This window comes from Doryrhamphus excisus, linkage group LG19, assembly GCF_037039965.1.
Source record: "Doryrhamphus excisus strain RoL-2023G ecotype Guam linkage group LG19, RoL_Dexc_Guam_v1.1, whole genome shotgun sequence".
Classification (NCBI taxonomy): domain Eukaryota; kingdom Metazoa; phylum Chordata; class Actinopteri; order Syngnathiformes; family Syngnathidae; genus Doryrhamphus; species Doryrhamphus excisus.
Genome location: NC_136375.1, coordinates 5,985,862 through 6,001,409, shown reverse-complemented (window position 1 = coordinate 6,001,409; position 15,548 = coordinate 5,985,862). Strand labels below are relative to the sequence as shown.

At 42.0% G+C, this 15,548-nt stretch overlaps 1 protein-coding gene across 2 annotated transcripts in view; it reads left to right on the top strand.

Moving 5' to 3' along the window:
* Positions 1 to 15,548, top strand: part of rabgap1 (RAB GTPase activating protein 1) — a 78,322-nt gene that overhangs the window by 3,368 nt on the left and 59,406 nt on the right. The window contains exons 2-8 of one of the 2 annotated variants that reach the window (XM_058056308.2): positions 318 to 558; positions 3,945 to 3,974; positions 4,740 to 4,968; positions 6,543 to 6,756; positions 7,901 to 8,075; positions 12,466 to 12,626; positions 15,151 to 15,261. In XM_058056308.2, the coding sequence (XP_057912291.2) occupies positions 406 to 558; positions 3,945 to 3,974; positions 4,740 to 4,968; positions 6,543 to 6,756; positions 7,901 to 8,075; positions 12,466 to 12,626; positions 15,151 to 15,261 (1,073 nt within the window). In that variant the 5' untranslated portion in view covers positions 318 to 405. The remainder of the gene's footprint in view (positions 1 to 317; positions 559 to 3,944; positions 3,975 to 4,739; positions 4,969 to 6,542; positions 6,757 to 7,900; positions 8,076 to 12,465; positions 12,627 to 15,150; positions 15,262 to 15,548) is intronic. The other variant, XM_058056309.2, reaches the window with a different exon arrangement.

The window sequence follows — 15,548 nt, the reverse complement described above, 5'->3', positions numbered from 1 at the left end:
ACTGAGAGGGTCGGGGTTTGAAAAATGGCTGTCATTCAGTAAATTTGATGTTCTTCCTGTTTGACACAATCCACGATAAATAAGATCAATTAGATCGCTACCCTTACCCAATCAAGCCAGCCTGCGTGTCAGCAAAGTTTGAGATAGACCACCACCACGAGGGTCCTCCTCACGAGGGTCGCGGGGGTGCTGGAGCCTATCCCAGCTGTCTTCGGGCAAGAGGCGGGGCCAATTGTAGCTTAGTCATTGTGGACAAAAAGCACATTTCAATTCAATTCCTTTCTGTACGATGGTCATGGTTAATGTCCTTTCCCTAGGTGGTTTCCGCGTCCTGGCTTCTCCCTCCTCGCCCTCGCTGGCGTCTTCCATTCATGAGCGACACGGCCGAGCGGAAGAGCGACAGCCATGGATGACAAGGGCTCGGCAGGGAAGATTAGCGTGTCCTCGGACTCGGTGTGCACTCTCAACAGCGAGGACTTTGTCCTGGTGTCGCGGCTGGGCGACGAGACGCCCTCGTCCACCAATAACGGCAGCGACGACGAAAAGACGGGGTTGAAGGTAAGGACGGCTCGGGTATGGACGCAGCGTGGAAGGAGGGAAGTGTGGAAGTGACAGCATCAAAGCGTCCTCCATCTTCACTGTGGTTTAGATGATGATTGCTTGTCACGACTCACCCCTTCTTAGCATGCTAACCATCAAACTAACCACTGTACTTACTTACTTACACACTCTTAACGCTTATTTCTCACCTGCCTTGTCCATTCCTTGTAAGGACATCCCATCATTGATGAACTGATTCAATCTCAGCTAGTTTGCCGTCATGGAAACAGGAGTTCAGAACATGTGCAAACGAGCGTGTCACAGATTAGTAATGCGCTACGGTTGAGGTTGCTGGTTTTGGCATTGTTGTCATATTCATCCCTGAACTATTTGATGTCACCAAAGAGAAACCAGCCGTGGTCAGTTGTGGTCTCCGTCTGGAACCTTCAGCTACAGTCATTAAAAGATGGAGGTGAACGTATGGACACATGGACTCATGGACTCATGTTGGGTCTGAATTGGCAGTGGATCATCATTGCACCCTGGGACAAAGAGTGGGATGCTAGACGTATGTTGTATAATCATCCCATCCTGGGAAAGGAACGGCTCAGATGAAGCATTAAGGGTCCAAAAGAACACTTGACCTGGTGTCACTTACAGATACCACCCTGGACTGGTGGCCAGCCAATCACAGGGCACATATAGACAAACAACCATTCACACTCACATTCATACCTATGGACAATTTGGAGTCGCCAATTAACCTAGCATGTTTTTGGAATGTGGGAGGAAACCGGAGTACCCGGAGAAAAGCCACGCATGCTCAGGGAGAACATGCAAACTCCACACAGAGATGCTAAGTGGAGATTCAACCCAGGTCTTTTTCTTCTCGTAATATAATGACTTTATTCCCATAAAATTAGAACTTTTCCCCAACTTCCTTTTCCAAAAATTACAACTTAGTTCATTGCTTTGTTTGTTTTTTTGTATAATATTACAACTTTTAAAAAAATCACATATTTTCTTTACTATTTGAACTTTTTTTTTAACTATTTTTTCAAATAATAATACAACCTCATTCTCGTAAAATTACAACTTTTTCCCCTTTGTATGACAACTTTTTGTTAACAATATATTGGTTACAACTGTTTCCTTTGTTTCTCATAATCGTACAGCTTTAAAAATGTATATACTCTATATTTTGGAATATTTCAACTTTGTGCTGCTAAAATGTCATAGATTTCTTTCTCATAATATTATAATTTATAATTTATAATTTATAATTTATAATTTATTATTTATAATTTATTATTTATAATTTATAATTTATAATTTATAATTTATTATTTATTATTTATTATTTATTATTTATTATTTATTATTTATTATTTATTATTTATTATTTATTATTTATTATTTATTATTTATTATTTATTATTTATTATTTATTATTTATTATTTATTATTTATTATTTATCCTTCTTGTAAATGTTCTTTCTTTATTTTTTGGCTTTGTTGTGGTAACATTATAGAACTTTTCCACAATCTAATTTTCCGAAAATCACAACTTAATTCATATTTTTGTTTTGTTTTTTATAACATTACAACTTAAAAAGAAAATCACATTTTCTTTACTATTTGAACTTTATTTTTTCAAATTATAATCCAACTTTATTCTAGAAAAAATACAACTTTTTCCCCTTTGTATGACAGCTTTTTGTTAACAATATTTTGGTTATATTCTTGTAAAAGGACTGCTGATTTTTGTTTTTTTACATTATAATATATTTTAAACATGCTGCGGTCCAAATGAAAAACAGGGGTGGGCCATGAATGCCTCCAGGGCCGCACATTGGACACCCCTGCAGTAAACAATAATGGCTATGGCGACATATGGGCACTACAAGGAGCATCTTGGACGGTGTACACGGTGTACAAGCCTTTAGTGTTCCAGCTGCTGTCCTCTGCTGATTGCTGCTAAATGCTATTTTGCTAACAGTAACTCTGCTACTAACCTAGCCAAGGAGACCTATCTAGGAGACCTATCTAGGAGACCTATCTTGGAGACCTATCTAGGAGACCTATCTAGGAGACCTATCTAGGAGACCTATCCAAGGAGACCTATCCAAGGAGACCTATCCAAGGAGACCTATCCAAGGAGTCCTATCCAAGGAGTCCTATCCAAGGAGTCCTATCCAAGGAGCCCTATCCAAGGAGCCCTATCCAAGGAGCCCTATCCAAGGAGCCCTATCCAAGGAGCCCTATCCAAGGAGCCCTATCCAAGGAGCCCTATCCAAGGAGCCCTATCCAAGGAGCCCTATCCAAGGAGCCCTATCCAAGGAGCCCTATCCAAGGAGCCCTATCCAAGGAGCCCTATCCAAGGAGCCCTATCCAAGGAGCCCTATCCAAGGAGCCCTATCCAAGGAGCCCTATCCAAGGAGCCCTATCCAAGGAGCCCTATCCAAGGAGCCCTATCCAAGGAGCCCTATCCAAGGAGCCCTATCCAAGGAGCCCTATCCAAGGAGCCCTATCCAAGGAGACCCATCCAAGGAGACCCATCCAAGGAGACCCATCCAAGGAGACCCATCCAAGGAGACCCATCCAAGGAGACCCATCCAAGGAGACCAGGAGATCAGTAAGAAGGTTGGTAGCGGGCTGATGCTTTCCGTGCCAGCATGGCTGCACATGCTTGAAATGGTCACGATAACGCTGTGTCACAAGGTCGCGTCGCCAGGGAAGACGCCATCCTCAGCCTCTCGGTGGAAGCGTCCGGTTACCCCCCACCCCCCCACCCCCCAGTGCGGAGGCATTTCTTGTCTTTCATTACATTTGCTATGATTTCATTTCCCGAAGTAGCTGTCTCCATCTATTTGCCGTGGCTCTGCCCGGAGGCCGTTTGTGGACTCTAAAAATATCACTTTACGAGCAGCAAAAATGGGATAGGAGTGAAGTTGCTATGAATAATATGCTTTTCCACCTACACAACACCTAGCACTTGTCTTGACAGATGATTTGTTGTTAGCATATCTCCATACGTGCTTCCTAACATGTCCAAGTTGCATCCTGTCACGTGGAAGACGCCTGCTGTATGGCAGCCAGCAGATGGCGCCACAAGACCACACGTGTAGTTAGCAGTAGTGTAGTGTACCATACATATTTTGGGTACTTTTCAGCACCATGGGTGGGATGAGATACTAGAAAGAGCCCTCCGTCTTGAAGAAGATCAGCTTTTGGCCCGTTCATCTCCACGCTGAACGTTCCTGAGCGATAAAGCAAGTTAAGAGGGTCCGGAAACGGTCAAATCACCTCATTCACTCGTCCATCCCGACATCACAGTCTGGTTGTTGCACACTTAGTCAGCCATCAAGTCCGAGAGGAGTCTAAACTTGTTGTCTTTAACGCAGGTGATTTCAGAGGAAGGGGTCAGCTTTAAGGTCAGTGTCTCCTTCTTCCCCCTTTACGTCCTCTTCCTTCCTGTATCGCTTTCTTTGCTGCTCGTGTGTCTCTCTCGCTCCGGCTCTGTCATGTGATCCCGTGGTGACTCTGTTGTGTTTGTGCCGCCTCCTTTACTTGCTGGCTCGTGGAAGCGCCTCGCTTTATTAGCGTGCATCGCAAGGAAAGTAGGAGACGTCCCCGCCGGGCGAGTGTCTACCTGAGATCCAAGGAGAAACAAGCCTTAAGCCCCCTCACTACCTCCCACCGCTATTTTTTTTTTGCTATGTGTTTTTGCCATGCGAAAAAGTCCAAGAAACCTTGAAATAGGGGTGTCCAAACCTAAAATGACAGGATATGGCGCCATTTGGCTGTTTACAATTTTGTAGAGCTCCCTACAGTATGTGGCTATGGATGATAAGTTCTTTATATTTCATAAGTAATAAATAAGTCTATGTTGTACTAGCTAGACTTCTATTCTGCCTGAAGATTCCACTTTCAGTGTCTTAGCATTCAATAACATCTAACAACTTACCCTCACTGACCCACTAGAGGTCCCTGATATAAAGCAGATGATAAATTCCCAGAATATTCTCTCAAAGGCCAAAGGACAGTACAGCACCGTACAGTCAGCAGAACGGTGTTGTGGGTGATTGACATGTCACAGCAGCAAAGAGGAACACAGTAGTTGTTATTTGTTAATGGCAGCTTAATGGAGTTTTGGTAGTTTGCCACTGATGTGCTGCCATCTATGCACCCTGTGTCAGATCGTGGGCAATGGAAGCGAGCAGCAGCTCCAACGGGAGTTGGAGGACGTCCTCATGGAGCCGTCGGTGGCCCAGGCGGGCACGGGGGATCATCACGGCCTCCTCGCCACCACGGCTTCCCCTGTAGCGCCGGGCGCCGACCCACTAAGCGCGCCCTCGCCCAAGGTGGAGATGGCGCTTCCCGTTCAGACGGCTCAGGAGAGCGAGCTGAATGAGCGGTCGTATCGAGGTGAGTCATTATTTCATGAATATATAGTATTAATAAATGCACACTTATCCCTCATGTATGGCCACTAACTGCTCATCAAGTAGGACACATACCTGGATTTAGAAGTAGAATATCCTCAGAGCATAGAAAACCTGCTTACGTCCTTCTAAACACGGTTTTTAACATTATTAGAGCCCTCTAGACATGACATAACACCACTCACCTTGACACTCCTATTACCCAATTCAGTCAACATAATAAGAGAAAATAAGACATATTAGGCAGAGAAAACCTGTTTACGATTTTCTAAACATTAGAGCCCTCTCGACATGAAATAACACCCCTATACTCACCTTTACACGCTTATTACCCAATTGAGTCAACATAATAAGAGGAAATAAGACATATTAGGCAGAGAAAACCTGTTCACGATTTTCTAAATGTGATTTGTAACATTAGAGCCCTCTCGACATGAAATAACACCCCTATACTCACCTTTACACGCTTATTACCCAATTGAGTCAACATAATAAGAGGAAATAAGACATATTAGGCAGAGAAAACCTGTTCACGATTTTCTAAATGTGATTTGTAACATTAGAGCCCTCTATACATGAAATAACACCACTATGCTCACCTTTACACTCTTATTACCCAATATAGTAGACATAATAAGAGAAAATAAAACATATTAGGCAAACAAACCTGTTTATCCTCTTGTAAATATCAAAATGTTTTTATATTAGAGACCTATAGACATTAAATAACACCCCTATTGTCACTTTTGCACTCCCATTACCCAATATAGTAGACATTATAAGAGAAAATAAAACATATTAGGCAAACAAACCTGTTTATCTTTTTGTAAATATCGAAATATGTTTTTTATATTAGAGACCTCTAGACATTAAATAACACCCCTAACATAGTCACCTTTGCACTCCCATTACCCAATATAGTAGACATAATAAGAGAAAATAAAACAGGCAAACAAACCTGTTTATCTTCTTGTAAATATCGAAATATGTTTTTTTTATATTAGAGACCTCTAGACATTAAATAACAGCCCTATTGTCACTTTTGCACTCCCATTATCCAATATAGTAGACATAATAAGAGAAAATAAAACATATTAGGCAAACAAACCTGTTTATCTTCTTGTAAATATCGAAATATGTTTTTTTTATATTAGAGACCTCTAGACATTATATAACACCCCTATAGTCACTTTTGCACTCCCATTATCCAATATAGTAGACATAATAAGAGAAAATAAAACATATTAGGCAAACAAACCTGTCTATCGTCTTGTAAATATCGAAATGTTTTTTTATATTAGAGACCTCTAGACATTAAATAACACCCCTATTGTCACTTTTGCACTCCCATTATCCAATATAGTAGTCATAATAAGAGAAAATAAAACATATTAGGCAAACAAACCTGTTAATCTTCTTGTAAATATCAAAATATGTTTTTTTATATTAGAGACCTCTAGACATTAAATAACACCCCTATTGTTGCCTAAAGGCGACAGACTACTGTGTTACGGACACGTAGACATGATTAGCATGCTAACATCCCTTCTTCCACAGGAGACGAATCATCGTCAGACGGCAGCCCGGGCAGTCCCATCCCAGATGAAGACAGCGTGGTCTTCAGTCAGCTGACATATCTCGGGTGCGCTTCGGTCAACGCCCCCCGCAGCGAGGTGGAGGCCTTGCGCATGATGAGCATCCTCAGGGGGCAGTGCCAGCTCCCCTTGGACGTCACGCTGTCGGTCCCGGGCGTGTCGGAAGGCACCGTCAGGTAGGGGACCAGAGAACGCCATTGCAGACGGTCTCATCTGAGCTGCATCTGCTGTGTAGATAGTGTCACATCATGGGCTAATATTCCCAGCATTGTCTATTCTTCCTTCACGGCACATGACTCTTCATTACCAATATTACCAATAGAATACCACCAATTCTTACTGTAAACCAGGGGTCTCAAACTCAATTTACCTGGGGGCCACTGGAGCTAGGGTCTGGGCAAGGCTGGGCCGCATCAGGTTTTCCAAAAAAAAAAAACAAAAACGCATTTATTAAAAACAGAAAAATTTACAAACTTTCTCAGTGCTTTGGTTCCGATTTTCTACAATAAAAGCTCTGATAAAACATTCCACTGTTCTCAAATATCTTAATTTTTATTTTTCTGCACAAAATAAGATGAAAAATAAATAAACAAATCAAGAATAAAGAAAATCAATCAGTAATAAATAAATATAATAATAATAATAATAAAACGGCAAATAATAAAAACTTAAGAAACCACATATAGTTGGTGGGTAGACAAATTATTTTTTTCAGATTAAAATGAACAAAGCATTATTAGAGCCCTGTAGACATGACAAAACACGACTATAGTCACATTTATACTCTTTTTATTTACAACATATTGCACAACTGCAGGGTCTTGAGACACATGCTAACTCGCAAACTAGAGAGCTAGCGACCTAAACGGTAGCCTTCAAGTTATTTCCTTTAAACTTAAATAGCCAAAAACTTACCACTTCCACACGGATAGGGAGGATAACTATTGACAGTTATTTAACCTTTAACATGAACATTAATCAAATGTAATAATTTTTTCTGGGTACATGATACCATACAGCATCCATATCAAACTTGTGCGGGCCGCACTAACATTAAACTTTCATATCAAGGCGGGGGCCTCAAACTAGTGTCCTGCGGGCCACATTTGGCCCGCGGGCCGCGTGTTTGAGACCCTTGGTCTACTTCATTTATACATTTATTATTATTATTGTCCTGTGCATCTCCACGGGGCTAGGCCCCCCCTTCCTCAGAACATAGTGACGCCCCGTCTGATACTAACCTCACGAAGGGGGACCACTTGCAACCAGAAACCTGCATTTTGAATTTTGTATGTTTATTTATTATTCTTATTCTCCCAGGTTGTTGGACCCCCACACCAGCACAGAGATCGCCAACTACCCCATCTACAAAATCCTGTTCTGCGTGCGCGGCCACGACGGCACCCCAGAGAGCGACTGCTTTGCGTTCACTGAGAGCCACTACAATGCTGAGATCTTCCGGATCCATGTGTTCCGTTGTCAGATCCAAGAGGCGGTGAGCAGGCTGACATTCCTTGAAATGATGGAAAGTTTGTTGTCGTGTTTATCCCCTCCACGGTGTACTCTGTGAGACAAGGATTTAAATGTTTGCATTTAGAGTCGCAGACATTCTACAGCCAATCAGAACGTAGAAGACTACAACACTCAACTTCTTAAAGGGCCAGCTTTGGCCTTTAACAGCGTTCTTATGCTGTGAAATAGTTTTTAAAAAGCGCGAAAGTTAAAAGTGAACCACGATGGAGTGACAGAAGACTGTATTCGGAATCACCAACAAGACAAGTTTCTTGAACAATACTTGTATTGCAAATGGCCCACGGGCCAACCCTTGGACACCCATGTCTCAATGTGCGATCGTGTCCTCGGGCGACCATGTTCATTTTAATCTTAACGCTTTAATAAAAATTCTGTGCTGCCATTCAGCCCTTCCCTCAGGCCAGTGCTTCTCAAATCGTGGGGCGTGTCCCCCCCTGGGGGTGGCTGTGGTGAACTGCCAGGGAGCGTGAGAATGCAATTTGCTTGTATTCACACATCCTTTCATTCTTTACTATGTGGCTATTCATTCATTCATTCATTTTCTACCGCCTTTCCTCACGAGGGTCGCGGGGATGTGGCTATTGGTGGGCTCCCAACTGCTGGTATAAGGCATTAGTATAGAGCAGGGGTCTCAAACTCAATTTACCTGGGGGCCACTGGAGCTAGGGTCTGGGCAAGGCTGGGCCGTATCAGGTTTTCAAAAAAAAACAACGCATTTATTAAAAACAGAAAAATATACAAACTTTTTCAGTGCTTTAGTTCGGATTTTCTACAAGAAAAGCTCTGATAAAACATTCCACTGTTCTCAAATATCTTAATTTTTATTTTTCTGCACAAAATATGATGAAAAATAAATAAACAAATCAAGAATAAAGAAAATCAATCAATCAGTAATAAATAAATATAATAATAATAATAATAATAATAAAACGGCAAATAATAAAAACTTAAGAAACCACACATAGTTGGTGGGTAGACAAATTATTTTTTTCAGATTAAAATGAACAAAGCATTATTAGAGCCCTGTAGACATGACAAAACACAACTATAGTCACATTTATACTTTTTTAATTTACAACATATTGCGCAACTGCAGGGTCTTGAGACACATGCTAACTCGCAAACTAGAGAGCTAGCGACCTAAACGGTAGCCTTCAAGTTGTTTCCTTTAAACTTAAATAGCCAAAAACTTACCACTTCCACACGGATAGGGAGGATAACTATTAACAGTTATTTAGCCTTTAACATGAACATTAATCAAACGTAATAATTTTTTCTGGGTACATGATACCATACAGCATCCATATCAAACTTAAACATTAAACTTTCATATCAAGGCGAGGGCCTCAAACTAGTGTCCTGAGGGCCACATTTGGCCTGCGGGCCGCGTGTTTGAGACCCCTGGTATAGAGTATAGAGTACACAGTATACAGTATGTTGGTCAGGGTATTATCCCCAGGTCGCTTGGCAGTATTCAGTGTATGTGAAGTGAAGACCGAGCAAGCTTTGCGTTGCAAAAATGTGGACATAAAAGCACGTTGGTATTGCTGGAAGTGTTCTGCTTGACCTTGTCTTCGGTCGTTGACCCCAACCCCTGCAGGGGCCGTGTCAGTGTTTGGGAGCTGCAAAGGGGTTATGTCATGCACTCCAGGCTGAGTTGCGGCCCCCGAATAACCCACGCACACAACATAGCAAAGAAATCCACCCCCCAGGACCAGAAGTGATAGGGAGAGGAAGTGTCACCGCCTGTATAATTCAGCATAAGAGGAGAAGGGGGGGTTAAGGCGCTGCTTTGCCCCCCCCCCCCCCCACCCACCTCAGGTGCAAATTCAAAATGCTTTTTCCTCACGCTAAGAATTCGCACTAAACCTTAAAATGTCAGCTGAGTATTTTGCCGCGTGTGAGCTAAAGCCAACACAACGCTCAGGGAAAGTTTGCTTCTTCTTCAGACAGGTGACCCCAAATTGACCTTGGGGATGGACTAACCTGGGCTGGGCTGTGTGGGCCGAAACTCCTATGCTGATATTTTTGTGTTGAATATAAATATAAGATACATATCCCAATATTTTTTTCGAAAAAGTCAATCATCAATGAAATGAAAAAATGCTAAAATGAAGTAGCACATTCTCTTAAAAATAAATAACGATGGAACAAGTAACATCTAATCATCAGTCTTCTTTATAACAAATATTGAGCTCTGCTCAAAGCAAAAAAGAACAAATATGAAGTCAAGTGCTTCAATACTTTGAACAGTATTATTTTATTATTTTAGAGAGCAGAACCAAAAAGCGAGTAAAAACACTTTAATATGTTTACAACTACAAATAAACTTAATTCTCAGTTTGTTCATTGAAAATTGGCCGTCACTTCATCATAAAAAAATCATTTTAATATTTGATCTCAACGAGTTCCTCTCAAAGTCTAGACACCGTCGTAATTACACGACTGGCCTCCGGCCTCCACCTTTTATCTATCTCGTTTATTTAGCACACAACGTTCTTCCATCACACGCTCTGGCAACCTGACATGAAGTAAATGATGAGTAGTCATTTCACGAAGATTAAGAAACATTTACGTTTTAGATCTACGTTGCAGTGGAGCTGACGGCCGCCTGAATGGCAGTGATGAACTCGATGAGATTTGTTTTGCAAATAGAAACCCCCATCAGGTGACAAAAACGACAAAAATAGGACTTTCTCCGACAAACTTATATTTATCTCTTTTCCTGTTTCTTACACTGCTTTGTTAGTAAGTAAATCATTTGAATATTAACAGCAGCAGTTGCCATTTATTATCTGGGGGTCATCAACCTTGCAGGGTTGCTACCCAAAGTAATCCAGGTGCCAAGCGCTTTGATTTAGGGCCCTGTTTGTGACCACACACGTACATTAGCTGGAGTTGAGTGGGGAGTCTAAACTAGTAAAATATCCAGATCGCATTTTAGGCTCCAATTAATTCCATCTTGTTGGAATCCACGGTTCCCCTCAATTCACCCGGGAAGAACTCGTGCAGCCGTAAAAGTAGAATATCCTGAAAACTGTGTTGTATTTCTGCAATTCAACTTAAAAGGTAAATTTGACATATTATACGGTATAAACACATAATATGCAAATAAATATATTTCATTATTAGAGCCCTGTAGACATGACAAAACACGACTATAGTCACATTTATACTCTTTTTATTTACAACATATTGCGCAACTGCAGGGTCTTGAGACACATGCTAACTCGCAAACTAGAGAGCTAGCGACCTAAACGGTAGCCTTCAAGTTATTTCCTTTAAACTTAAATAGCCAAAAACTTACCACTTCCACACGGATAGGGAGGATAATTATTAACAGTTATTTAACCTTTAACATGAACATTAATCAAACGTAATAATTTTTTCTGGGTACGTGATACCATACAGCATCCATATCAAACTTGCGCGGGCCGCACTAACATTAAACTTTCATATCAAGGCGGGGGCCTCAAACTAGTGTCCTGCGGGCCACATTTGGCCCGTGGGCCGCGTGTTGGTGCCCCTGTTCTAAAGTGCTCTTCTGATGGTGACTCTGGGACCTTTGTTGCCAAATCAGATGCAAAACTTGCTTTCATCAGAAAAAAGACTAAAAAAAACAGACCAGTCCTCCTTTCCTCTTGCCCAGGAGTCCAAGAGCCTTCTATTAAGGCGAGGTTTGACAACAGGAATTCAATATTTGAAGCCTGTGTCCAGCATTGGTGCACTCCTTATGAAGTTCTCCCGCACTTTTGAACGGCCCTTTCCTGACCCGCAGCCCACATAAGTTAAAAAAAAACGTGACCAAGGGGGCCATGTATGAATATTTGGTCATAAAACAGGACAACATACACCAAAATAACACAACACATCCGCAACAGGTTAATTCATCACATCTCAACTACTAAACGCTGAACATAATATTTGTTGTCTACATACAAGTGCCCGCAGGGTATGCTGGGTAGTCATGTGGCAACAAAAACATGAACCATGACTGATAAAACATTGCATCTCAGGAGTATGTGAATGTCTCTCCTTGTTGACTTCCTTGATGACCCTCTCCACATGTTTGGCAAACTAACAAAAATGCAACAAACGCAGCCGGATGAGTGCCACAAGCTACCCAGCATGCCTTGCGGCGGCAATATATAGTCTTCTTTAGTCATGGGTGTCGTACTTACTGCATATGTTTATTTATGTGCCCACATGGTGCAGTAGATAGGTTGTATCATGTGTAATATGGAAACGGATTAAAACATGTGGCCCGCGGGCTGCATTTGGCCCTCCCCTGTTCAATGGAAAATACACTCTCTTGACATTGCTTTGTCTCTGTGCCCTTGCGGTCTCCGCAGGTGAGCAGGATACTCTACAGCTTTGCCACAGCGTTTCGGCGGTCCGCGAAGAAGGCGGCGCTGGCGTCCCAGCAGGCTGCCCCCCTCACGCCCGACAGCGACTTGTTTACTTTCACCGTCAGCCTGGAGATCAAGGAGGATGATGGCAAGGGCACGTTCAGGTACGGTCAAGTTATATTCAAGAATCCTCTAAAACAATTCCTGGTTCCAGACAGTGATCGCGGCACACTAGTGTTGCCTTGAGAAATTGTCAGGTATGCCGTGAGGAATTATCCAATATCACTTTTTATAATTAACATTTATTAATCATCATTTGCAAATATCATGTCAATATCCACATATATGTGGACCCAAATATTCCAATTGCATTTGGTTTATTTGCTCAAACAGAAAGAATTTAACCTTTTGTATACGCCTCATTCCAAAAAGAATAGTTCCAATCCGAATGAATATATAATCGGATTAACAGAGGTGGAATATTCCTTTCCCCAATCCGATTGAGGTATCTTGTAGCCGCTCAAACGGAAAGTTGTCAGGGTGCGTTTTTCTTTGGCTCCATTTTGGCTTTTTGGTAAAACAGGAAGGTATTGCTCTCGCTGCAACATGGTGTCTTTGGGAAGTCTTCTATAAAGGTAAAACTAATCACAAATGTTTATTTATTCCTTTCATTCATCATTTATATGCATCTAGGATTGTAAAACTCTAAAAACATGTTTTGTGTTGACATTTGTGGCTTCCTGGAGCGGATGAAGTGGATTGACATGATTTCTTATGGGGACAAGAAATTTGGTTAGCATCTGTTTTGGTTAGAGTCGTGACACTAACCAAGGTTCCACTGTAGCAGACTAGATTTAGCTCCAGAACCCTGCCCTGTCCTCTTCATTTGCCACTGAGTACTAAGTGTATCGCTGCTCACCACGAATGATAATTTAAGATGATTGACACAACAAATGGAATCTGAGTCACGGTGCACGCAACTATGATCATTCAAGGACCGCAAAATAAAGTCTAAGTCTAAGTGCAACATCCCAATGCCTCGTGACAAAACATTATCGACAGTGCTAGGAATTATTAACTGTGAGAAAATAAAAAAATAAATTAAATGAGGTAAAATAAATCATTTTGTGAATTTGCAGGGCAAATCTAAAGGTTTTGTGTTACAATGTAGACAAATTGGTGTACTTCCTAATTGTAATTTGTAGTTGTAGTAGTAGTTGAAGCTAGACTCAGGGCAGAAGTCAGCATCTGTGAGCAGCAGTATGGTTTCATGCCAAAAAAAGAGTTGACCCGTGATGCAGTATTTGCATCTACATTTTAAGAATGTTCATAGAGAAGTAGAGAGAAGGTCAGAGGGAGCTGCATTGGGTTTTTGTAGATCTGGAGAAAGCCTAGGACAGGGTGCCTACAGAGGAACTGTGGTATTGTATGAGGACTTCTGGAGTAACAGAGAAGTATGTTGAAGTGGTGCAGGACATGTATGAGCCTGGAAGACACAGCGGTAAGATGTGCTGGAGGTGGGAGTTCATCAGGGATCAGCTCTGAGCCCCTTCTTGTTTGCTATGGTGATGGACAGGCTGACAGATGAGCTTAGACAAGAATCTCCATGGACTATGATGTTTGCAGATGACGTTGGGATTTGTAGTGAGAGTAGGGAAGTAGGGAACAGGTGGAGGAGATGCTAGAGTGGATATATATATATATGTATATATATATATATATATATATATATATATATATAGTATATAGAATATATGTGTGTGAATGAGAGGGACCCAAGTGGAAGAGTGAGGTTACAGGGAGAAGAGATACAGAAGGTGGAGAATTTGAAGTACCTGGGCTCAACAGTCCAGAACAACAGAGATTATGAAAAGGAGGTGAAGAAGCAGAATAAAGCAGAACTGAAGGTAGCAGAGATGAGGATGCTGAGGTTCTCATTGGGAGTGACCAGGATGGATAGGATCAGGAAGGAATACATCAGAGGGACATTACATGTTAAGGCCTTGGAGATGAAGTCCTTTAGGCCAGACTGAGATGGTTGGGACATGTCCAGAGGAGAGATAGTCACTACATTGGTAGAAGGATGCTGCCAGGTAGGAGGCGTAGAGGAAGACCAAAGAGGAGCTTTATGGATGGAGTGAAGGAAGACATGAGAGAGATGAATGCAGAAGACATGGAGGAGATGGGTTTGCTGTGGCGATCCCTGAAGGGAAAACCCAAAGAGAAAAAAGAAGAAGTCTAATAATAATTCGTCATGAATTCCGTGTATTTTTAGACTAAAAAGACAAGTGGCTGGCCAAAATGGCCCCCAAGCATCACTCTGGGTCCCCGTGTGTTATGAAACTATGCCCTCAATGAATTTCTTGGAAGTCTGACAACAAAGATATCCTTTAAATTAGGAACCACCACGTTCTCTCTCACATGATGAGCGCTGATGAAGATCATGTGTTTGCTTCCTTCCACCCGTGTTATTTTTATTTGACCGCGGCTCGACTCCTGCTTAATTTATCCAGGATAGACTTTTCTTCTATGGGTTACAATCTCTCATGCAGTCATTGCAGAAAGAATAGTTGAATGTTTCCCGCTGTTTAATTCATCTCCACGCTTGTCATTGGTCAGTCACACCGGCTTGCTACGTTTGGTGTTTTATGGGCTGTGATTGATTTACACCGCTTGGTCTTCTTCCAGCGCTGTGGCGAAGGACAAGGACAAGCAGAGCTTCAAGCTGCGAGCAGGAATGGGCAAGAAAATTGTCATTTACGTGCAGCAGACGTCCAACAAGGAGCTGGCCATTGAGAGGTATCAATACACATGCACATACGTTGATCGATGCACGCGTGGATGACACGCTGGCGACACGCTCGCCTCATCTCATTTGGGTTAGAGTAGCCGCTGTCGCCGATAAACACCCAGGGCGCCTTCCTTACGCGTGTTACACTTCATATGTTCCAGCTTTTACAAGAGCGTGATGGATGTCAAGTCTCCTGCTCTTTGTGGTGTCCTCATTTTCCATGGTTGCATAAATCTCCCTGCTGGTGCTTTGTCATGATATGCGGCACCCAGACAGGATGACATGTTAAATATCC